At 41.1% G+C, this 25,000-nt stretch overlaps 3 protein-coding genes across 6 annotated transcripts; 1 reads left to right on the forward strand and 2 right to left on the reverse strand.

Annotated features, from left to right (window-relative positions):
- Nucleotides 1-6: 6 nt before the first annotated feature.
- On the forward strand, nt 7-3,204 carry LOC131677040 (uncharacterized; the record flags this gene model as incomplete). The annotated part of the gene is made up of 3 exons (XM_058956556.1): nt 7-604; nt 668-1,827; nt 1,885-3,204. Coding segments are annotated over 3 exons (2,724 nt in total), but the record flags the coding sequence as incomplete, so codon positions are not given.
- LOC131677041 (uncharacterized protein C2orf42 homolog) lies at nt 3,171-5,722 on the reverse strand. Of its 2 annotated transcripts, XM_058956558.1 has the most exons (6): nt 4,988-5,722; nt 3,995-4,922; nt 3,867-3,932; nt 3,644-3,805; nt 3,453-3,555; nt 3,171-3,389 (listed from the first exon to the last, which is right to left on the reverse strand). In XM_058956558.1, exons 1-6 carry the CDS (start codon nt 5,590-5,592, stop codon nt 3,202-3,204), a joined length of 2,052 nt encoding a protein of 683 aa, XP_058812541.1. In that variant the 5' UTR covers nt 5,593-5,722; the 3' UTR covers nt 3,171-3,201. The 2 variants fall into 2 exon arrangements, with proteins under 2 accessions (XP_058812541.1, XP_058812540.1); XM_058956557.1 differs by having other exon boundaries at nt 3,171-3,555.
- Nucleotides 5,723-8,107: 2,385 nt separating this feature from the next.
- On the reverse strand, nt 8,108-17,450 carry LOC131677042 (ras-related protein rab7). 3 transcript variants are annotated; one of them, XM_058956559.1, is made up of 5 exons: nt 17,290-17,450; nt 10,135-10,393; nt 9,850-10,068; nt 9,653-9,790; nt 8,108-9,333 (listed from the first exon to the last, which is right to left on the reverse strand). In XM_058956559.1, exons 2-5 carry the CDS (start codon nt 10,312-10,314, stop codon nt 9,244-9,246), a joined length of 627 nt encoding a protein of 208 aa, XP_058812542.1. In that variant the 5' UTR covers nt 10,315-10,393; nt 17,290-17,450; the 3' UTR covers nt 8,108-9,243. The 3 variants fall into 3 exon arrangements, with proteins under 3 accessions (XP_058812542.1, XP_058812543.1, XP_058812544.1); XM_058956560.1 differs by having other exon boundaries at nt 17,280-17,434; XM_058956561.1 differs by lacking the exon at nt 17,290-17,450 and adding an exon at nt 16,947-17,081.
- Nucleotides 17,451-25,000: the final 7,550 nt, after the last annotated feature.

Raw genomic sequence — 25,000 nt, forward strand, 5'->3', positions numbered from 1 at the left:
GCCATCCGTGCCATTCGGCAACTATGGAACGAGAAAACCATCCGCAACATGATGATCAGCCAGAGTTGCGTGGAAAAGATAATAGTTTTATTAGTCAAATTCGCTCGCAATGAATCCAAGGCTGCTGAAAGTCCACCCGAAGATGAACCTCTGGGGGATGAAACGGAAAAGGTGGTCATCAAGCGGATGCACGCTCCAGACCGAACAATAACGAAGGAAAAATTTAAAAACATTGTTCGCCACATGGAAAACAGTCATCACTGCGATATTGTCGGCTTCCAGCTGATCAAAAGCTACCGATGGAAGGATACGCAGGATTTTAAAATGCCAAAATCAAAGGAAACGGTAGAGTTGTTTATCGGTATTTTGAAATGTTTGCAAATGATAACGACCACGGTGAATCCCCGCATCGCCGAAGATATCTACGGCGACAATGGTTGTGGCGTTAAATGTCTAGTATTTCTCTGCTCCGAAACTAGCCAATTCCGGGCACTGGCTCTTAGGGTTGTGTTTAATATGGCCTCCAATCCAGATGCTATTGACAAGCTGACTGCCTGCGATGTGATTACGATGGCGTCTGATTTGATTATGTATGCTAATTTAGGTGAGTTTTATTTTTTCTCCAGTTGGATAACTAACAGATTACTAAAACCTATGCTTCTTTTAGATGATTCAGAGAAACGTTACTGCACCAGTGTGATATGTCTTCTCGCGAAGGAAGCTTGTAACCGAGGGCACATAAGAAGGAGTGGAGCCCTGCAGGCATTGATGCAACTAGCTAAGCAGTGTCAGGAAAAGCGTGAGCTCGGAATAATTCTTTACGCGCTTTATCAGTATCGGTTCGATAATCTCAGCTTCGATATTCTTTTGAGCAATGGACTTGTGAGCTTTCTGGTAAAAGTATTGAAGGATATTATCGCAGAGAAACAAGTCAATCACATAAAACATGATGATGAGGAAACATTAAACACCAGTATCTATTCCAAACGTCGATCCAGCAGTCAGAAGGCCAAATTGAAACGAAGTGACGAACTTTTCAACTACAAGAGTTCCAGTTTCTACCGGCAAGCTAAGATGGCTAAGCTGGACCCGTACTGTTCGGCTCCCGAGTCTCCGGAGAGTGGTAGCAGCGGTTACGCAAGCAATATTAACAGGAATCCTTCCAGCTCAGGTTCCAGTCCAGCGCGGATCGATGATAATGAAGATGATTTTGATGACGATGACATCTATTCTCCGGTTTGCAGTGACAACGAAGATGATCCGGAAACTAATGTTGGGAAAACGGATGCCCGAGCTCCCTCAGCAATGGCAGTGGATGAAGAGAGCACTGAGGATGCTAGGCCGACTGAATTCGACATACTTGCATTTTTGTACGATGATAATTCCAGCACCTATTTGACGAACGAAGTACCGGCTGTAGATTTGGAGCGTGAGCAGGATGAACCTATGGTGCAGGATGAAAAGCAGCGTCAAAATCAGTGCAGTTTTGATGACACCATCGACGATAATGAGATCCATGATATTGAGCTAGAGATCGTTTCTTCCCAGGCGTTTGAGAAAAATGCGATGCAACCGATACTGACGCTACTATGGTCGATTTCAAAATCGCACCGGGGATTGGAGTTCGTGCATCCGGAGACTTTGACTACCCTGCTGAAGATCTGTAAATTGACGAAGAAACCGCGCGGGCGGGCGTTTCAAATTATTGCAAACATTATCAAGCACGTTGATCACTTTCTGCCGTTGTTGAAACAGGACTTTGTCTTCACACTGCACGAATTTAAAGTTCCTTACAGCACACATTCTCGTTGCTGGAGCTGTGACGAGGTAAGTTGAAATTTGTTGGATTTCACGACGAGATTTGTCCAACTGTCTGCATTTCAGATGAAATCCGCTTGCAACGAGTTGATGTCTCTATTTGGCAACATCGGCGAAACCGGGTACGGGCAAGGTGAAATCGCTCACATTCTCAGGACAGGGGAGCGAACACTGCAACTGCAGGTTTCGATTATTGTGACGTTTGTTGTACGGGATACAAAGCTGCTCCACAAATTACTGTACGATATGAAGATCCTGAACACGGTGATGAATATTATTCTCAACGAGAATGAAGACGCAGAAGAAGAACGGTACGATCAACGGTTGAGTGTAGCAGCATGCTCGGGGATCACGACGCTGGCACAAAATCTCAATATATGTGGTGAGGAAGAGGACACTGGTACACCAAGCGAAAAATTGGAGGCCAAGGAGTTCGACAATACGCTAACGATTTGTGATGAAAGTAGTGCCGAAGAGAAGGTTACATTCAAGGTACGAAATGCGAACGGGATTTCCGATCAGGTGCTGGTGAGTAAAAGCTTGCTGGTTCAAGGTAGCGACGTATTCCAGCGAATGTTCGATGGCGATCATTTTATTGAGTCGAAAAAGAACGAAGTTCAGCTGCAGGAGAACATAAGCGTGGATGGGTTGAAATATTTCTTCTATCTAATAAGACTACAGACGCTGAACAAATTGACTGGAATGGCACCACCTCCAAAGCTTATTGAGGCTAGCTTAGATGCGCTGAGTTTGTCCCAAAAGTATCTGCTGCCGGCAGTGGAGAAATCTGTTCAGAACATCATAAAGACTCTTCTGAACGACGACTGTGTGCTAAATGTGTTCGAGTGGTCCCTAAAAAACTACAACCACGAGCTGTTGGCAGCATCTACTTACTACTTTCTTTATTCGGACATAAGCGGTGCAGCAAAATGCAAACTATTCCGTGCAGCTAACAAATCCACTTATCGGAGTGAGTGGCGTCGACTTCTCAATGAAACGATTCTATTTCGTGTACAGCCCAATTTGGAGTAATCTTAATAGCAACATCAAAATTGTTTCCTATTATATTAATAGAAACCGTTATTCCGGCCCGAACGGAATGCTCCCTCACTGAGAAAGTGTTAGCATTCAAATGTTTCATCAATATGGGAAGAATCGTTCGAAACGGAAAGGGACCTTCAATAGACCTTTTTTTCAACAGCGATTGACACTCCCTCAGCGAACGAAGCATTCTGTTTGGGACTTTAGTCATACATGTTTTTTTCTGTATTAAATATTTATTCCCTTTACAAGCCCGTCGAAGGCCAATAATCTACCTAATCCTACATTGTACATTATATACATTCCAACCAACAATAGAATATTGTGGACTGTAAATATTCCTCAGCTGTTGGACTCAATCAATGCCGAAAGTCCGTCCTCGGTGTCTACAATCTTCGGCGGATTCACATACATGTGATTTTCCTTATGGCCATACTCCAGCGTAATCCGCATTTCACCAAAGCCACTACTAGGAAGCACCCCGGCGATCCACTCGATCACGAAATAATGAACCTTCCCGTCAGTGTCAGCTTTGTAAGTACCCATTTTGATGTAAGTTTTATACTCAAATGCTTTAATGAGGGCTCGTTTACCTTTGGATGCGAACGCATGACTGACAGGGACATTGGAGAGGTCAATTTCTTCGTAAATACCAGTAGCAGTTCGGCAGAACGATTTCTCGAATTTTAGCGCAATCTGCAAAAATTCAATTGGTCGTAAATCATAAAAAGGAGAAATTTGTTTTCCGACGCAGTAAAGAGCTCTGTAGCTTTGATAAACATACCTTATCAGTTTTAAACACATGGCGCAAACTTTTGTAGCACGTGAATTTAAAAACCTGGCACGTGCGCCCCTTTCTCTGGGTTCCAGTCAGCTCGATGCTGTGATCTGGCATCCGTAGCTGATGCCCCACCGAAAATCGTGCCCGCAAACATTTGAAAAAATTCTACAATAACCAGAATATAACTTCATCAAAGCACTGCAAACTTTCGTCCTCATCAACGTACCTCGTGTATGGTGAAAATTTGCACTTCAGGTTTTCCGTTCCCCCCATATTCGATCACGGAGTTGAGCTTAAATTATACATTTAACGCATTAACGATAAAGCAACTATTAATCCCCGTCTCGCCCATACCTGTTCTATCACCGATTCCAGCCAATGGGTGAAACTCAAACTGCACCGCGTTGCCTCGTACGAGGGTAACGATTCCGCTGTGTACGAACTATCTGCCTGTGCCGCCATCTCCACCGCTTCGCGTTGTTTCAACCTGTTGAACACAACACCGTTCGATTCCAGGATTTTCATCAATCGTCTCACGTTATAGCTTCCTTTTTTCATCTTATCTTTGGAAATTTTTGCAGTTTGTCTTAGGGCGGACTTTTTCGTCGTCACTTCAACCAGCTTCGAACGTTCTTTGGTGGATTTCTTTGAACTACTGGGCTCCGTTTGGGGCTCGACATCATCTATCGCCTCGTTGTCCAAAGCATTCTCGACCGGAAATACAAGATTATCGTCACTGAGCTCAACATCCGAGGGACAGAAATCGATCCGATCCGTTAGATTAAACTGATCCATCAGCTCAATTTGGCAGTCCATCAGTTGCAGGTTATCGTCATAACTGGCAGCGAAAGTCTCCGTAGCGCAAATGCTATTTTCGGTACTGTTGACTAGTTCAATAATTGGCGATCTCGGACCGTTGTCCTCGATACTAGGATCAATAAAATCCGTAGCAATTTGTTCAGATTTGAAAGAAATCTGTCCATCCGACTGTGGTTCTTGTATCGTTGCGACTAAAAACTGATCACAGCTTTTTACGGTTGTTAATTCTTCCAGTAAACTACACTGGGCTGTAGAATTGTTGGAAAATAGAATCGCACTGTCCACAATCGAGATTTCGCTTGGAGCAAACGCCTTGCCTGTAGGTGTCAGTAGGTGACTTATAACTTGACGAAACACTGGATAATACTTTGGAGCACTTAGAATAGCAGCAGCAACGATGAAAGCATGGTAACACGAAGAGCCCCCTTCATATGTATCCAATATTTGGCAATCGTAGATAATGCTGAAATGTCGAAATTCATAAATACATACCTAAATGTTTAATACACATTGCTAATCAATCCAAACCTGTCCGGATGCTTCAGCTGCACGTGACAAAACGGTACAGGTTGATGAAACTCATCATCACACCTCACCACAAAGGTATCCGCCGATACTTTCTGGACCAGTGGACCATTCTCAGTGCTGCAGCTTAATTGTTGCTTCCAAATCGCCTCTCTCACATCGATAGTAACGTTCAGCATGTCCAAACATTGCTGCTGAATAACAAGTTCTTCGGCCGTCTCGTTTGCTTCGGAAGCAACGCGTACATGTTGACAGGTTCCCTCGTGGTCGGTATGGGGACGGCAATCTACGTAGCAAATTGCCGTCCTCAATTGTAGCAACGGTTCGTCTGATTCATCACGGATTTCCACGAATCCACGGACCATCTTAGTACCATTCAACTTTCGAACGCTGAACAACTTTGTAGACTGCTCCTGGGAGTAGTGTTTTACTTGAACCGCGGCGAAGTAGTCGCTGCCGGATGCCGCTCTGGAGGTTTTTGGGACACTAAGAATGTGTCGACAAGTTTTATTTTTACAACTGCTCGCTCGATGGCCATTATAGGTACCACACTTGGGGCATTTTTTAATGCCTCGTTTATTGCAACGGGATTCTAACTTGAACGACATTACTGTCGAATCTTTAAATTAACTGCAGTTTTGACCGTCTTAAACACGACGCATAATTAGCTGCACTTTTTGTTTACTATTGGCTGATCCGCTGTTCTGTAGAAAACCTGTAAACAGCTGATCAGTAACAGTAAACGAAGAGCGTAGCAAATGTCATTTCGGTCGAGCAGGGGCTCGGAAAGTGCCGCTATGTGTAACACAGCGTATTTTGCTTCATTATCAAGCAAAATACGCTGTGTTACATAGCGGTACCTCCCAGTGAGCAAAGTTTCTGGCAGAGACCGCTCTGCTAGATTTCTGTAAGTCTTGGTTTGGCAGCCCTGTCAGATTTCTGCGTGTATCCTGTCGGGTTAGTTGAGCTAGGGCGAACTCGGTTTCGCTCGAGTTTTCTGGTAAATTTTGACAGGAACCGAGCAAAACCCTGCCATAACTCGGACATAAACTGTGCAAAGATCCTGGCAATTCCTACCTGGTAGAATTTAGCACGAATCGAGCAAAACATCTGACAAAGATGTGGCAGGAAGCCTGCAGACATCTTGGTCGTACATTACTGGCTTGACTCTGGATAAAAGTGAGCAGCATCGGTTGGTTTAACCGCTTCCGTGGCCAGCAGAAAGTTAGCAAAAGTTGATCAAAGCGAAATTGATGCTGGCAGAGTTTCTGCGAGCATTTTGCGCGACTTGTGCGAGAATTGTGGCAACGAATTCGCTCAAATGCAACAACCGTTTCTGACAGAAGCGGTTACACCAACCGATGCTGCTCACTTTTATCCAGAATCGAACCAGAAATGTGCGACCAAGATCTCTGCACGCTTCCTGCCACATCTTTGTCAGATGTTTTGCTCGATTCGTGCTAAATTCTACCAGGTAGGAATTGCCAGGATCTTTGCACAGTTTATGTCCGAGTTATGCCAGGGTTTAGCTCGGTTCCTGTCAAAATTTGCCAGAAAACGCGAGCGAAACCGAGTTCGCCCTAGCTCAACTAGCCCGACAGGATACGCGCAGAAATCTGACAGGGCTGCCAAACCAAGACTTACAGAAATCTAGCAGAGCGGTCTCTGCCAGAAAATTTGCTCACTGGGGTCTAGGCAGTGTCTTTGTTTATTGTGACAATTTGACGCTATTATTTTTGTTTTTAGATATGTTGTTTACTTTCTGAGATATGGGTGATTTTGTCAACACACATGTTTTAAGCATGTAACTTTAAAACAAAGCAATTAAGTTAGACTACCTGCATGATATAAAAACCTTTCTAACAAGCTATAGATTGTGAAACTCTGTCCAGGAACAGCGAAAATATTTAAAAATGTATATTATTATAACTCATTTACCAATTTTTAAAAATAAAAAGATGAGTGTCACAAAGAGTATCACCTAGTGTTTCTAGTAGCAAAACTTGACCGATTTTGAATATCGGGGTATAAAAAACATTTACGTGATTCAGAGAATTTAATTCCAAACATTTTTGTGTGAATTTACTAATTAATGAATGCACTATTTATCAAACATTAACATGAAAGTACACTTTAGTTATTTATTTGTTAGAGCAGGGAAAAGCTCATTTGAGCTTAACAAACATTAGCTCTTTCTCAAGTGGGCGCAAAACCTCCTTTTCCGTCTTTTCGTACCAACAGATGGTAGATCATGCAAAATAGAACAGGGTGTAAAAAGCCCATTTCAGCGGCCCTATTCTCACAGTCACGTCACCTAGTGACTACAAGGAAATTGTTTTCTAGTCACTGGGTGACGTGTCTATGAGAAAAGGGTCCCAGACTATACAACGTCATGTCACCGTTCCGCCAGGATAAATTGAATGCGTTTCTCGGGTGGGTACCCATGTCACATGTTCCGTACGTCAAAACGTTCCATGCCGTTGATGTTGTGTGTGACGTGCTGTACCGGCGACGGAAGCCTGATGTATCGTGTAAATCGTACTTAAAAGGGCAGAGTGTTGGCAACATCCCTCAGAGTCAAAGCGGTAAAAATGAAAATTGAAAACACTAGCCCTGGGGCCCTATTCTCACAGTCACGTCACCTAGTGACTAGAAGAAAATTTCCTTCTAGTCACCCAGTGATGTGACTATGAGAATAGGGTCCCTGGGGCCCTATTCTCACAGTCACGTCACCTAGTGACTAGAAGGAAATTTTCTTCTAGTCACCAAGTCTCCCCTACCACATTTAAAGCGAAATCCAATTGTCTCCTTGCGAATTGTGTCCTTGACAAAAATGAAAAAAAAACAGGACAGAACGAGCGTTTTCATCGACATCCCAGGACAAGGGACCGGCCAGTACAGTCTGTTAAAATAAGGACATGCCGTAGGAAACCAAAAACAAAAGCCACCAGTTAGGTGACTCGAAAGTGGCCATCAAAATTACGCCCGAAACGATTTTCAATCCACCCACTAGTGTATACGATACAATCAATGCAATAATATATTTTGTGCGTAGTTTTTAAAAATGAATAAATTACTCAGTCACGTTAAGAATGTTCGGATTAAATAACAAACTACACAAAATTTAATAGATCACTTGTATTAGGTTGTTGTAATTATTGTTTATATCTATTTAAATAATTATCTGCAATCATCTTCCAATAGACCATCATCCGTGCATGAACCTCACGTTTACTCATTTGTTGAGAAGAAAAAATAATTATGATGTTTACTCATATGAAAAAAATGTCCATCTGTTTTTGAGTAGCTGTTATATAATTGCACAGTATCTTTGTTTATTTTACCAATTTCCATTACAACGTTTGATAGTGGTATTCTGCATAAAAAGTTTGTTCAATATTGTTTAATCGGCGCTTTCAAATTGTGATTTCTATCAATCGATTTCCTCCGAAACGTGTCTAGTATCATTTTATTCGGCAATGACTATGCTGCTGTTTCGTTCTGCCATCATATGTAACATAGATCGTTTGTATTCATTCATCTACCGAATGTTGGTATATATTTACCTAGTCTCACTATAGTTAATGTAGCATATCATATTGTTCTTATCAATGAATAATTTATTTATAAGCATCAAGCAAGCAAAACAAACGAATAGAAATAAGAATGTAAGGAAAATTTAGCAAAAAAAATTGAGGGAACAGGGAGAACGCACGATTTCGAAGCACTATGATCACATTTCCAACGTATCTATCTAGGAAACAAAGATATGTAACAGCGAACAGACAATAATTTCAAAACGATTTGCTGCATCTGATGCTTATCTATGATCCACTTAGCGTCTACTATCCATCTATAAAGTTTTGTTTACTGCTTCCATGTGTTCTCAAAAACAAACTATCGAAAGAAAATGGTGTTAGTCTCAGATCGAAATGCTGCGGCAACGGTAGGCGATTCACGCGGTACTGTGTAAAGTAATTCAAACAAATTGGATTGTGTTGAATGCGGTGCTTGATCTTTCCTTGTTTGATATTTTTATTGGGTATATTGTTTTTACGGATTCTACTGTTTTCAGTGTAAGCAAATAATAAGTGCTCTTAGAATCAAAACGTTTAATTTACCGTCACTAGCAGACGGTGATATTTTCTATTCAAAATTTTCCACCCTAAAGGCTTCGCGCAGCTTGTTGTTGTTGTTGTTGTTGAATGTAACTAAAGATTTTACTCTGAACTGTTTGAATTTTGCCTATTTAGTAGCAGTTAGCAAGAACAGTTGTCTCCGTTTCGAGGTCGGTTGTTGCGATCCGCGTTCAGCTTGATTTGATCGGGGAACTCGTTGTAGAGCTCCACCTGTAGAGAATGAGAAGTGTTTTGGTTTTAATTAAGGTTTGCAGATCCATAGGTCCAATTCAAGAGAAATATAAGGCATTTTGATATAGTGAAGAACGAAATACCCTGAGAAAAACAACACGGTATGGCCTTGATATATACCTAATCTTCTGGATTTCTCATGATCGTTACGAGGTCAGCGCAATGCGACTGAACTTAATAATCATTGCAACTTCAGATCGAACATATTATGATCGTTACGATCAGACTAGAGCAGTCAAAAACCACTCCTTATCGCGTAGTTGAACAGATAGACTATAACACGAAACCATACACTTACCTCACTCTCCTGGGCTAACGCGTTTTTGGCAATAGTTTGGAAAGCAGAATCTACATTGATGCCTTCTTTGGCCGACGTTTCAAAGTAGGGAATATCGTTCTTCGCTTGACACCATTGCTGGGCGCGTTTCGTTGAAACCTGAAACACAGTTTACGATATTACACAGATCATCCGGATGAAGTGCAGCTAGTACTTACTGCTCGATTCTCCAAATCGATCTTATTTCCTAGCACTACGAATGGGAAGTGATCTGGATCCCGCGGGCTCGCCTGGATCAGAAATTCGTCTCGCCAGGAGTCAAGATTTTTAAAGGTATTCGGAGCGGTCGTGTCGTACACCAGAACGCAGCAATCCGCTCCACGATAGAATGCAACTCCGAGTGATTGGAACCGTTCCTGACCGGCAGTATCCCAAATCTAAATAGTACGATAACAATAACAGAATGATTCACCAAACTACTGATTTACGAAATAGCTACTTACTTGCATTGTCACTACCCGATCGTCAATCACCACTTCCTTAGTCAAGAAATCAGCCCCGATCGTGGCTTTGTATTGGTTGGAGAAGCGCTTATTCACATACTGATTCATAAGCGACGTTTTACCCACGCTGCTATCACCGAGGATGATCACTTTCAGCAGAACTTTTTTCCTAGTCGCCATCGTAAAGCAGTGATCGTCAAAATTGTACTAACCTCTCTCTCTCCCCCTCTCTATGTATAACTTTAATGTGGGCTCGGTACTGTGAAAGAGTAAAGATGATTGTTAACCATACTAATCAGAATTCGCTTGGAGCAACTTTGTAGCGATTAATATGCTAATTCACTAAAGACATCACATGGTGGCCGGAGCTTCCTACTGCGAAATGTGCAATTTTTGCGAGTATGCCACAGACCGTGACAGTAAGACGTAACTGAGTTGAGCAGAAATCGGTTTCAATGTGTTATTATACACGATTTGGTTTCAAGTGAAATTTACTTCTAGTAAAATTATTCAAAAGAGCCTATGTGCACATGAGAGCTTCTCCTTACAATCTTTTCATTAGTAACTCGGTCACATCCAGAGGCGGCGAAATGAGTACGTGTTTACGGCTAGAGAGCAGTCCCTCCGGATACTGAGTTTCGAGCTGTATTAACTGACAACGGTTTTCGTAGCTCGGCAGCTGAGATATGTTTCGCCATGGGAGATGTCGAAATTCAAAGCGTATGAATCAGCTCGATCCCGATTTCAAGGAACAGAACAATAGTCTACAGCGAACCAACGCACAATAGTGATTTTAAACAGAATACGTTCTTGAAGTTTTTCCAGCCTCCTGCTAGGCAGCCATTTTGTCCTAGCCAAAATCTGCCTTTGTTATAATCAAAACAACCCAATTCTATTGCACGGGCGACATGGGCCTAAAGCCATTGCCTCTGTCAAAGTCTGTATATCTGCATAGAGGATGACAGGAGTGACACCCCCTGAGTTTTTCGCTTTTTGGAAGATGATCCCAAGCTGTCATGATGCCTTATCCACGATGTATGACGCAGTTGGTTTGAGCTTTAGTGCTGAATCCATGATGACTCTGAGATCCTTGACGTGAGTATCCTGGAATGCTCGAGTCGAACAAAGGGTACTAAAACTTTATGTCGTCGGCGAAAAAAAGGCGGGATCCTTGTAATTTGATGTTGACGTCCAGGGATGTAATGCAACTCAGAGCAAATAAAGAGAAGAATAAAAAACGCTCTTTGCACTTTTCATGCTATTGAGAATACGTCACGCGTGTTTAGTGCATGGCATATTTTTTCAATTTCTTTCTAGTTAGTTCTGTGTAAAGGTGTATGCGTTACATTTTACTGATAGTGTTGCCAACTATCACAACATATCTCTCTAATTTAGATTAAGTAGCAATGTTAAGCTCAAATGTTTGTTTAGTGTAGCAAATAATCCTCGAAACGTTTCGGTCGACCTAGGAGTCGACGTGGACGAGTGCATTCCGAAGCTGTTATGATTTTCTGTTCCTCTGGAACTTCTGAGTTTGGGGTTTCTACTGGCGGCTCCACTTTGTCTGTTCCAACCTACGCACGGTGTAGACTTTTTAAATGAGAAGCATTCCTCTTGTACTGCTACCCCTGTCGACGACTCTACTGTAGTGGTACTACCTAACCTGTGCACCACTGTTGCTGGCGTAGACAGGAGCCCAGGTGAAAGCTTATTCTGCAGCGCATGTTTCTCATCAGTACCTCGTCACCCACTTTGATTGATGATTCTTTTGCGCTCATTCGTTCGTCTCGATACTCTTTTACGTTGCGTTTTGCTGTCAAGTCCCTGTCCCGCATCTCTTCGCATCAAACCTCTAAATCTTCGACCGTACATAAGAGTGGCAGGTGCAACTTCAGTGGCACTATGCGGGGTTAGCGAATACATGTACAAAGATTCCTGCAGTGACACTTCCAAATTGTATCCTTTTAGCTGGTTTATTTTCATCACCTTGAGAAAAGATCGATTTTGCCTTTGTTCCACTATCTGACAATCACTGCAATTGGCGCAGAATTTCTCGACTGCTGCATCTACACCAGGCGGCCACCAATCTGCTGTTCTGATTCGTCGCTTCATTTGCTCTTTCCCTGGGTGTCCCACATGAGTGAGTTGAAGCACTGTGTGGCGAAGGTTTTCCGAGATCACTATTTTATTTTTTCGGAGCAACACATCTTTGGAAAAACACAATTCTCCTTTGAATGGAATATATCCCTTGACAGTTTCCCAACAGTCGTTGTGCAGCGCTATTTTCATCTTACCGATGCCCTCATCTTCCTTGTACTAACGGATGACTTCGCTCGTGGTTATAGCACTTGGCTTGTTTACCTCCACAATAGAACAGAGTACCTCTTCAGAAGCTCTGTCATACGCTCCCACCGCTTCACAGAGCCTGGACAACGGATGTTATGTTTATCTCACCTGGAACATATACGATTTTGTAGCAGTACGATTGCATCCTTAGGACCCATTGCTCTTGACGCTGGTTTGCACTAAATGATTCACCGAAAATGAATTGTAATGGCTTAAGATCCGTTAGAATGATAACATTTAATCCTCGCAGGTACATCCCGTAGCGTTCTGTAGCCCAAACGATTGCTAGTCCTTCCTTATCTTGTTGAATCTTTTTTTTTTTCAATAGTTGAGAGCTAGCGTAGTATACAGGGCGCGTTATTGAACTCGTCGTTTGCCTCAGAACCGCTCCTAAACCGTTATCGCTTGCGTCTGGGAGCAATGTCGTTGCATGTGTGGGATTATAGAGTATCAAATGTTTTGGATTCGATAGTGCTAGCTTAACTTGACCAAAAGCGTCTATAGCTTCATTTGTCCAATGGAACTTACTGCCTTTGTTCGCCATTGCGCGGAGGGGTTCAGTGAGAGATGACAGCCCCGAAGTAACCAGTGCCAACAAGCACTATGAAAATTCCAAAGAACACCGATGGATAGCGATCTCTGGGCAAACAGGCTGAACCATTTCCACCAATCCCGGAACGCAGCGTGGAAGGCTATCGTCGAAGCCAAGGCAGCAAGTTGGAGCGACTTTCTGGACGCAATCCACCCCGACTCTCCCTCAGAGGAGATCGCACACCCAAAGACTTCAGGCCAATCAGCCTCCTAGCCTTATAGCCATAATAGTGGAGCGAATGGCCAATGCACGCCTTACCACAATCCTTGAAGAGTGGCAACTACTACAAAACAGACAACACGCACTCCGGAAAGGAAAAGGCACCAGGTCCTACCTTGCATCCCTCGGGGAGATCCTAAACCAAGCAACAAAAGAAGTCCTTAACGTTGACATTACCACCTTGGACATCGATAAGGACTACAATACAGCATGGCATGAAGGAGTAATCCAACAACTTGACCGCTGGGGCATACGCGGCAACCTCGGTAACTGCATACGATTTCGGAATCGGAGAAAGCGAATCCGACCTTTTCACCGGAAAGACCAACGGCCAAGAATTAAATTGCAAACAGCAGTAAGCTTTTTCCGATAGGCTACATCCGCCATAGGTTTCCGAGTTTCAATCCAAAGAAGCTATTAGCAACACATCGATCCTGTACCATACGGAGTCGAAAATACTCAAGATCACAATGGACCGCAAGACAACCTTCGTGCCCCCCTTCCGAAAGGTTAAGAACGAATGTGCCAACCGGAAAAGGCTTGTGGATACCATGTGTTGAAACCGGTCTCCTGACCTTCCGCTGGAACATCACCCTGGTATCCCTCCGACGAGCAATAGAAATCTTAGAAAAGAAAAAAAACATCCGGAAACGACGAGTCCGCAACCTATGGAACAGCCGAAGCAATATATCAGGAATAGACCAGATCCCATATACCACTACTCGTACATCTCCACAAAGTTTGGCCACGCCTCTGGAACGCGAAATTCCCCCATTTCAACACAACACTATCCCAGACCATCCGGACTGGAGAAGCCACCGAAATCACGCGAGCTATACACTAGCCTGGCCCAAAATACCTTAAATCTCGAAATCAAAACCTTGCACCTGAATATGATAGTTTGGGTGGCTAATAAGCTTCCCTGAAAATTTCAGCTCATTTGGTACACTGGAAGTGGCTCCGCAAATCGCTCAAAATTTGTATGGGAAAATTTGACCAAATGTATGGAGAAACGCATCAGTTTCACATTTTCAGACCTAGGTGGCGCTGTAATCGATTAATGTTTTTCGTGAGAAAAATTAAGAATCTTCTTGTAACAACAAATCGACTCGTGAAGATTGCAAGTCAATCCAACATAAGCCGCGTTCACCATAAGCCGCTTTTTTCACTTTCGACAGAGCCACCCCAACTACAACCCATGACACTATCAACTTTGCGCGCTTATAACTTTGTCAGTTCTAGTTGGATTGACTTGCAGTCTTCACGAGTCGATTTGTGGTGACAAAAGGAGTCTTCATTTTTCTCACGAAAAACATTGATCGATTACAGCGCCACCTAGGTCTGAAAATGTGAAACTGATGAGTTTCTCCATACATCTGGCCAATTTTTCCCATACAAACTTTGAGCGATTTGCGGAACCACTTCCAGTGTACCAAATGAGCTGAAATTTTCAGGGAAGCTTATTAGCCACCCAAACTATCATATTCAGGTGCAAGGTTTGAAATTCTGCATTTTACATTTTTTTCATACAACTTTGGGCCACTCTACTGTACACTACCAACTCGTTTAGAGGCGTCACCGCAACCACACTCGCTTGTAAATGGACGGATCAAAAAAGGATGATGAGGTTGGAATCAGAATCAGCAACAGCGAAACAAGCCTCTTCCTCCGCCTACATCTAAATGCTTCGTTTTCTCCGCTGAAGCAGCTACCATTGCCCTAGCCATATCCAAAAAACCAGAAAACACAGCAACCGTTATCTTCACTGACTCGCTCATGGTATCTACTCCGAGCGCAAATCCTGACACCCATTCATCCCGGCCATTGAAATCAACAACAACCACCCTCTGCTGAATTTCAAGGGAACTACAACATACGAGGAAAAGAAGACGCCGAACACCTGGGAACCCAGGGCCGCCGATGACCATAACAAAAGAAGTGACAGCATCCGATATTTTATCCAAACCCTCAACAACTTTGCTAACTCCTGGCAGACCTCACGGGGACACCTTCAGAAAAGTTAAAGGACTACTCGGAAAATGGGACGACCGCAAAAACTGGAGAGAACAAAGGGTCCCATCCGGATTTCGGACCGGGCACACCAAGATCTCCCACGCACACACTATTTCCAACTTCCAACCACCATACATGCACAATCTGCAGGACCCGGAAGACATTTGAACACATTCTTCCCAACTGTCTTGAACACCAGGACCTTCGAGAAATATACGACCTCCAGGCATCAATCCGCGACATCAAGGCCAACGACCCTATATGGGACGAGGTCGTTTTTAACCATCTGAAAGATACCGAATTATTTGACAACATATAAGCCTAAACTCCACACCCACATCAAACATGGGCCCTCTACCACACTCGTCGGTGTAATAGAGGTCGCTCATTCCCTAATACAATCAACAAGCAGCAGCAACACTAATCAAGGTCCAATTCGGGCCCTTCGCCACACTCCCCGAATACCGGAAATGACGCCCATGTCCCAATCAGACGCAACAACATAACAATCCAGCAAACAAACCTCATCCAGTGTCCTCCACCACCCAAGCTATTAGTATCTGGTCTCTTGCATTGAAGAAACCACCAATTGACCAACCCTACCGGCCAACAAACGAACCAGCAAACCCAACACACCGCTGGCCCTCTGCCACATTCCTCTTGGTGCTGGGGAGGCCTTCGCTATCTACATGCGACAGCAAACTTCAAATACTAACAACCAGTATTGATTTAGTAGCCGTTGCTTATGATCTCGTTTGATGATGATTGCAATACCGCCAAGAAAAATTTTACTACAGGATTTCAACTTAAAAAATGTTACAACAGCAGATAACGTAGTGTAAAACAATGAATGACCTACAAAAATGTACTTCGATATTGGCTACTTTTCAGCACCCACAACAGTTGTTTTGCAAAGCCAATAAATAGCCTTCGCTGTTGGCAGTGGCCTTCAAAAGAGCATTTTTATTTTTCCTTGTTCCCCGTTCATCAACATTCCCAATGCTTTTTAAACGGTTTCATAACCCGAATCACACCGTTTCTTTTGCGAACTTGGGCAACGGAAATGATTATGAAACAAACATATGAGAACAACACGAAAGACAACTGCGTAAGTTCTCTGTTAAGCATTGCCAGTAGCGCAGAAGTAGAACGAACGGTCCGATTAAAATTTGGTCGATCACATCAAGTTTGATTTTTCATTGAAGCTACACAGAACTTTGACGCTTCCAAATTAAATAAATTATAATTATTTTTGGAGGTTTAATTATTTGCTCCAATCTTGCCCTACATTACAATAATAATGGTTTTACAGCTGAATAAACCTGGCACCACTGTTTCAGGGCCAAAACAAAAAGCAAGTGCTCGTGTTGGTTCGATGATGAGACGCAATTATTATTTTTGTTGGTTCTCCGTGGCGTACAAACTGTGTCGTGTGATTCACGGCGGAAAGTCCTTTGCCCTCTTCAGGCCAAGACGACATCCATTCTAGCAACAAAATATGCACTGGGATAAAGCTAGTACAAAGAATAAAGAAAATTGTGAGGCAACTTATTGGCTTATCTGTCAAGTAGTGTGTTCCGTTCAACTTGTCTGGAAGTAAACAGCTAATGGTGTGATTAAGAAGTAGCTGAAAATTTAATACCAGATTAAGAACACCCCTCTCTCAGACTACGTCACCAATTTTTCTGTTCCTTTTGCTTCAGTCCTATTTTTTGATAAGCCAAAATTATACGGGTTTGATCCAGGTTCCAGCTTTTGTCATGACTTTCACGAAATGCACTATCACGACGGACATTTAATTCGTTCTAATATTCGACACCAATTAAGCTGCCTTCATATTTTTCTGACTGTTCAACAAAGGAATTTTTGTACGGTCTTGTCACAAGCAATGAATAACACATTCGAGACGGACCTCTTCAGCGTCACCGATGTACAATTTTTCTTCGACAATTTTACAGCGAAAACAACATTATACCTTTCCGTACCGTTAGAATTGTAAATTAACTGCAGATTTTTAAACAACCACAATTAATTTCGTCGAAATAAAATTCTTTTCCGCCCCGCACAAGTCACTGTTTCGCTTAAAGATTTCACTTCACTTTTTTACTGCTTCGCACTATCAAGATGTCTAGGAAAGATGGGAGCAATAGTTGTGCTTTGAGTGTGTTGGAGAAATAACGCTAAAATTTCTGACGTCATAAATTTTTAGCATTCGTTTTCAAGAAAATATATGAAAAGGGCCTCCCTGAGAGACAATATACCTACACGGAGAACTTTATTTAGTTATCGTTGGCTTTTTTCTGTCTATTCCTCTTTTCTTGTGCTGTTAATTTTATGCATTGAACATATTTGGTCTATCCATTCATTGAATGAGGAAGAAGATGCCAGAAATTGCGTTAAACTCACAGTAGAACAAAAGAAACGTAAAGAGAAAATAAGCGAATTCTGCATATTTTCATTTCTCAATGTACTGTGTGGGGATTTAATTTGGAATTTGACTGTAAATTCAATTTATTTCACACACATTAAATCTGTAGCGTTTCCAGTCACCGTGGTAAGCAGAAAGTTAGCAAAAGTTGAGCAAAGCGAAATTGATTCTGGCAGAGTTTCTGCCAGAATTTTGCGCGATTTGTGCGAGAATTCTTCCGAAGAATCCGCTGAAATGCAACAACCGTTTCTGACAGAAGCGGTTACGCTAACCGATGCTGATCACTTTTAGGCAGAATCCAGCCAGGACTGTACGGTCAAGATTTCTGTACGTTTCCTTCCACATATTTGTCAGATGTTTTGCTCGATTCGTGCTAAATTCTACCAGGTAGGAATTGCCAGGATCTTTGCACGATTTATTTCCGAGTTATGCCAGAGTTTTGCTCGGTTCCTGTCAAAATTTGCTAGGATACGCGAGCGAAACCGAGTTCGTCCTAGTTCAACTAACCGCATCCTGCGCGCAAAAATCTGACAGGGCTGCCAAACCAAGACTTACAGAAATCTAGCAGAGCAGTCTCTGCCGATACATGAAAGTTTACCGTTTATTGTTTTATGATTGTTTGTAGGGTAAATTCTATTGTAAAATTCTATCCGGGAAGCTAAATTGTTTGTTGGGACGTGTTTACATTTTTTTTAGAAAATCAATGAAAAATAATTCTGAAGTTTTAAAGGTTGAAAATGTATAAGTATATTGTAATATTTAAAAAGGTGAGCTGCATCGATTTATGACATAAAAGACGAATTTTATTTTTCATTTATTGACCCAATAACCGGCCCAACTGGACTGTGCACGCCGACGAAGTCGACTGGTACGTCCACATAAAATGTCTTACTGTGAGCTATGTTTACAAATATAGCTTCACAGCTGAATGATCTGGTTGTGTGTTGGTAAACACGGCACGGTAAGCAGAGCAGAGCTGCAAATTTTCAACTGGTTGTTTTGAACTTGAAGGAGGAACAAATCTCAAATCTTCTCCTACTATGTTCAATTCGCAGTTGTTCGCTTGCATCATTCAATCAAACAGCCGAGCTGCTCAATCATATGCCATTCATGTTCAATTTCATTGTTTAACTGTCGAGCTATCAATTTTTTTGAGACCAAATTTGTGAAAAAGTGCGACATAGCATTAAGTTTAATTTTATTTTGCCGGGATTTTGTATGTGGACTTAACTTGCTACAGTAGTTAGCTAATCGTGCTAACTAGTAGACTTAGGTTGAAAGCTGAATTAAATTTTCTCCTCGGATTCAACCAATGCTTTTTAGAATCATTGGTAGCTGCAGGATTGTGAACTGAGAGAACTTCTCTTTATGCATATAAAATTTCAAACAAAAATTTCACACTATATTTTCATGAAATGGGCTTGTTTTGTACGCAATTTCTGTTATAATGAAAATGTTGATGAAGGCCTTCATTTTATAGGGACATGTATTCAAAAGAATTGTAAAACATTTAATTTTTGTCATGCCCGGCTGATTGGTGCTTCTCAACGTATATTTTAGCAGTCGCACCGAATCCCATCCTAATCTTATTTTATTTTTTCGAACCAAACCGGCATATGCATTGGGATTCCGGCTGGAACACTGACGTCTAGGACACCAACACAGTTGCTATGTGTATGGACATATTCACTAATCCATGTGCAGTTGTGTTAGTGCAAGATTGAGGTTAAATCGGGTGGAAGTTTTGCCAAATGACGATAAATCAGATGGCGAGTTGAAAACATCGCGTTATATGTATGTTGTTTATACACATTGCAGCTGTGTTGGTTTCCTAGACGTCAAATAAGTCAATATGTATATGAAATATGTATAGACATGCACACAGAACACAGCCACCTGATTTAACCTCATTTCCATCTCAACCTCTCACTAACACCATAGCTCATATGCCACTGAGAAGCCAAAAAAATTGTTTTGGAATCGTTCAGCACAGGTTCAATAATGCACGTCTGGTGAATGGTTATTTGGACGTCGTGCAACGTTGGTCCAACGAAACAGTCGATTCCGAAACATCACGCTAACCCAGTAAAGTTCAATCGGAAATGAGCCGGCATTCTGTTATACCGGCTCCAGTGACACCAATTGACACCGCCAGCATTCCGACTCATTTTCTGGTTGAACAAAACTGGGAAGAACATCGAATGGGGTGATTGCACTGGCTAGGTTGTTCTAACATTTTGTCACTAGATGGCTCATAATTATTCAGTCAAAAGATGGCGCTGATTAGAAAATGAAACGATCGCCATCTGGGGAAGTAAATAGATCAATTAGCGACGAATTTCTAACCCTTTTTAACTAACTCTGTGAAATATGTCCCAAATTGTCAACCCAGTTGCAGAATGCGGTTCGGAATTCTGACTGAAAGGAGCCAGAGTTCGGTTCATTTTCCGGCGGTTTTGCGCAACGAAAAGTATAATTGAAAACCTGAATCTGAAATTCAAGACAAAATATCTCGGGAAATTCGCCTACTGTATTGAAATAAAAAATATGTCTACAACTATATTAAATTTGGAAAAACGACTTGGTGTGGTAAATTTTGCTTTAATGAACCTAATTTTGGCCTCGTTTGGGAGGGTGCCGCTCCTATTAATTCGCAACCTACAATCAATGAAATGCGCATAAATTGGCTTCGTTACCAAGAACCAATATAATATAGGGTGACTATACGTCCTGGTTTCCCAGGACAAGTCCTGGTTTTGCATTGACTGTCCTGGTGTCCTGGGATGTCGAAGAAAATGCTTGATTTGTCCTGGTTTTTCTCCTGGAAGCCCAATAAATTTCTATTTATTCAGTCTTCGCTTTTCAGTTACGACCGACCGCAATCATAACTGCAACGTATACTCATCCTCCATTGGAATGCGACAAACAAAACTTAATACAGTCGAATATCCCCATAGTAGCTTCCGATGGTTTTTTAATCTCTCAAGAGTGCCTCGTCAATATCAATGAAACAATGGTTATCAGCGCTTCTTCTCGGCTCAAATCGCCTTTAAATCGGGGACCCGAAGAATTCCCTTTGGTACCTCTGAAAAGACACATCGGCGTTTTGGTGCTTCTGCTTCTACTTGTGTTCACTTATGTTCGTCTTACTGGAAATCCATTCCATAAAAAGAAAAATATCAACTATCGTGGAAAAATTTCATTGAGTGCTCTCTCGAGCTGGGGATCATGGGATTACTACAGGGTCGATACCAGTACCTATTCAGTCGCTCTGCTTGTTAACAGTGCAGTGAATCAAACGAGCGTTTCTACCTAAAGTCCGCTGTCTATATGTACCGTGCCAGTATTATAAACAAGCAAAGCAATCGAATAATAAAATTTGTCCCAAGCCAGTGTGAACAATAAAGCACCGTTACTTTCATCGGTGCGATATCGATAATTCATTTTAAGATGTTTGAAACTCAACAGAAAAATTCAACAGCAAATTTGCAAATGCAGTTCAGATTAACGGAAGTCGTCGTTATACAAGCCCACCACCAGGGCAGGAAAAGTTCGAAAAATGAATTGATTGCTGTTCGAAGCTTCACGAAGCACCTTCTCAAGCATACCACATGCAATCGATGAGTTTGACACAATCGCTGCGAACATTTAGGGGTAAAACTTATCTCTGCTCGGACGAAGCGAGCTTCGCATCTAGTTCGCTCTTTACAATGTTCGAAAAAGTTCACATTAACCTTAGAAGCACACATCGTCGAACACGAGGTAAGCTCGTGGCTCGTGGTTTTTGCGTTTTTGGAACATTTCCACAGAGTTTCGAAGCGATATTCGGTGAACACATATAAAGCGAATACCTCGTTTATTTGAGAATCGCGAACATCGAAGTTTTATATCGCTTCAAGCATCAGCATCATGAGGCCACCGCGAACATGTTCGCTACGTGACTATCTGTCTTAAAAGCATAAACTGTAAATCTTATTTTGAGTATAAATAAAATGGATTATTTTAAGATTATAATTTAGGATTTAGGGATTAGGTGCGTCGCATACCTTACCAATTTATGAGCCACGAGTTTGAATGAGCGTATTGGTAGTGAAATTCAAATTCTTTTTTTCGGAATACAATTATGTTTACTAGCTACTTTGATTGCAAACTCGTCTTTTCTTCTTCAATCGGAGTATATTTTCCCTGCCAAGGAGTTTAGGTGAAGATGTATAAAGTATGTTTAAGGGGGTAAGGGTTTCAGCGTGAAATTTATTTTTTTTGTGAAATGACTCTTTTGGATGAAATGATACAATATAATGTACAAAAGTTTTGATCAATTCTCTTCGCCCAAATTTCTAAAAAAAAATCGCAAATAGGGTTTTTTAACGCTAAAACCATTACCCCTCTCTTAATAATCTACCTATCTAAAACAAATTCTTCCTAAAAAGAACAATTTTCGGATGGAATCTCACAGCTGACGTCTGAGTTCAGTTAGACGGCGAACTTCAGTTATTTGCATCCACTGAGGGGTAGTTAGGCGTAGTCCATTGGCCTTTGTTTTCAACTTGTTGCGATTTCTAACGTTCTTGCGCAACATTCCTAAATCGGCTAGTCATATTCACTCAATAATATGCGATGATTTGTGTGTTAAACGTTATTTTTAATTTTACCAAATGAATTTATTAACCTAGTACCTACATACTTGAATCCATTATTATTGTCATTAGTTGAATTATAATGTTGCATTCCAGGCACCTGTACCAAACCAAGAGGAAAGCTTCCAAATGATTTTTATAATATTGTTTTATAAGTTTATTGGTTGATTACCTAATCGCAAGAGACAAAATATTTATTTTCAAACATTTTCGACAGAATCTGTTCACTTAATAAATGAAGTGTTAAACTTATTACATGTTCCACTTTTATGAAATTTATTTCCTGACTCCTGTACATGTGTTTTGTTATAAATAATGAAAAGGATATTCCAAATTGTTTGTATTGTATTTGTTAACTAATTACTGATGGAGAAACGCAAAAAACTTACAATGTTCTAGTGATTTTTTTTTTTTTGTTGGAAATCCAAAAACAATTCTGAAAAGGACAAAATTTGGTTTATCTTCTCTATGATGTAATCTTTCCTTATTTGACTTTTACTAATAAAAAATAAATGAAAGAAATACTTAGGGCCCCCTGTATTTTTTTTGACTCAGTTATAGCCGAAATGCTTTATGTAAGGGAAATCTCGGAAAATGAGAAGCGAAATAAATAACTCCAAGTAGAATGAAAGTCGTTCTAAACTCGAACTTTTTCGAATACTGTCTTTCCATTATTATTCGCTTTTTGCCGCATTCCATATTTTGATATATTATATTGAAGACCCATATTTTAGATCAATACAATAGTAATTCTTCAAAAGGGCTAATGAGACTTTTGTAAACAAACTTATTTCGCTCATTTTTCCGCTACAGAGTTGAATTTTATGAAAAATACACATGAATCAACATCTTTGCCCTTGGTAGAATCGATTTCAAATGTTTTCTGTGTTGAAATGATAACAAATTAATGGCGATTTCGCTTGAACCTGAAACTGAGTCAGGTTCTAACCCCAACCGCTGTCAGTTCATACATTTTGACAGCAGTTGGGGTTAGGAACTGACTCAGTTTCGCCTCAAACAAAAACCACATAAGAGAAATCAGCAAAACAAAAGTTTGTTCACAAATCTTATTAGCCCTATTCAAATGTTGATATGGAATAATAAAATCAATCAAGATCAATTTCGATTTTTTTTTTAATTTTGCGGTGGTGTAATCCCTTAAGTGGTTGATTTAACGGCTTCTTTCAAAATTTATCGAACCTACTCCCATTCGTTCATTCGTTAGAGTAGTTTATGTTAAAGAGAGTGTACTAAATTAATGGGAACACTTAAATTTAGGAAGTTATGACCCTCGCTCCACAATGCAGTTTACGACAGAATTGCTCAACTGAAAATTATTAAATGAAATGAATGAAAACAAACATTAGACTATAGCATTTTGTACGCATGCACTTCAGAGGTCCAAGAGTTACAATTTCTGTTCTAGTTCTCGGATCGCCAACACATTTTTTTCGATTTTTTGGCCCAGTTCTCAAGGGAAATCCAGTTTTTAACTTTTTGCATACATATTGCATTGAATAAAGAACTTAGATAATGTATTCATAAAGTATTAGTAATAATTCAATTGTCCGTTTATTTTAAAAGGCTATTTTCTATAACTTTACAACTGATTGAATTTCACTTTCAAAATTTCTCGAAATATCATGTTCTAAAAGTTCTCAACCGATATAATATTCGAAAACAGTTATAAAAACCTGTTTTAATCCACCTAGCGGTGCAATTGTGCCTTTCTCATTTCTCTAAACTATGGCACGGAGGCTTTTTATGTTCAACATAATTGTGGAAATGTCCATTACATTCTTAGTACACTTTGCACTTATACACAATGGCATGCCAGCCACGAACTTGAGTTGACGGTGAAACACTTGAAATAAAAAAATATAATACTCCATTAGCCTAATCAGCATTAGATCAATGTTATCTGCTTGCTAACTCATTTTGTCATGCGGGGGTGGGTATGTGAGGAGGGCGAAAGTCCCATGAACGAACGACTCCCGAGCTTAAATTGGTATGCTTTGTGATATAGTGGTGGTTTAAAGATGATGGGGTTGAAAGGGAGGGGTATGAGGGCTGGATGGGGTGGTGGTCTGAGGGGTGATTTAAGGAGATTTTTAAAGGAGGGAAGTGAACAGTAGAGGGGGGGGTGTAACCCCTCTCCGTAAACAATCAACTACGCCCCTGTTAAAATCCAGAAACCTTATGAGAGTCGAAAAAAAATTTGGCCAGGATTAGGTTGACGTTTTTCAGAGTGATTGCATAACCTTTCTATATGAGAAAGGCAAAAATGTGCCATACATACACACACACATACACACACACATACACACACATGCACACACACACATACATACATACACACACACATACAGACTTTTTCCGATCTCGACGAACTGAGTCGAATGGGATATGACACTCGGCCCTCCGGGCCGGGATTGGGTTAACGTTTTTCAGAGTGATTGCATAACCTTTCTATATGAGAAAGGCAAAAATGTCTCATCACACTGGTAGATGGATTCAATGCGTTTTTTTAAATAAGTGCACGAAAAAACATGCGCCCTTCTAAAACATACTTCTGAATCAAAATGGTTTTACTGTTAGTCGAAAACAAGATTTACAAAACGACCAGAACTG

This window comes from Topomyia yanbarensis, chromosome 1, assembly GCF_030247195.1.
Source record: "Topomyia yanbarensis strain Yona2022 chromosome 1, ASM3024719v1, whole genome shotgun sequence".
In the NCBI taxonomy this organism is placed as follows: domain Eukaryota; kingdom Metazoa; phylum Arthropoda; class Insecta; order Diptera; family Culicidae; genus Topomyia; species Topomyia yanbarensis.

Excerpts from the sequence above, each read along its gene's own strand:
- LOC131677041 (XM_058956557.1), bottom strand. The coding sequence starts at position 5,592 with ATGTCGTTCAAGTTAGAATCCCGTTGCAATAAACGAGGCATTAAAAAA. Across the intron at positions 3,933-3,994 it reads TGGAATCGGTGATAGAACAG|CTCAACTCCGTGATCGAATA; the intron begins GTATGGGCGAGA and ends GTATAATTTAAG. Across the intron at positions 3,556-3,643 it reads ATGTGTTTAAAACTGATAAG|ATTGCGCTAAAATTCGAGAA; the intron begins GTATGTTTATCA and ends GAATTTTTGCAG.
- LOC131677042 (XM_058956559.1), bottom strand. The coding sequence starts at position 10,314 with ATGGCGACTAGGAAAAAAGTTCTGCTGAAAGTGATCATCCTCGGTGAT. Across the intron at positions 10,069-10,134 it reads ATCGGGTAGTGACAATGCAA|ATTTGGGATACTGCCGGTCA; the intron begins GTAAGTAGCTAT and ends CGTACTATTTAG. Across the intron at positions 9,334-9,652 it reads CGTTAGCCCAGGAGAGTGAG|GTGGAGCTCTACAACGAGTT; the intron begins GTAAGTGTATGG and ends CATTCTCTACAG.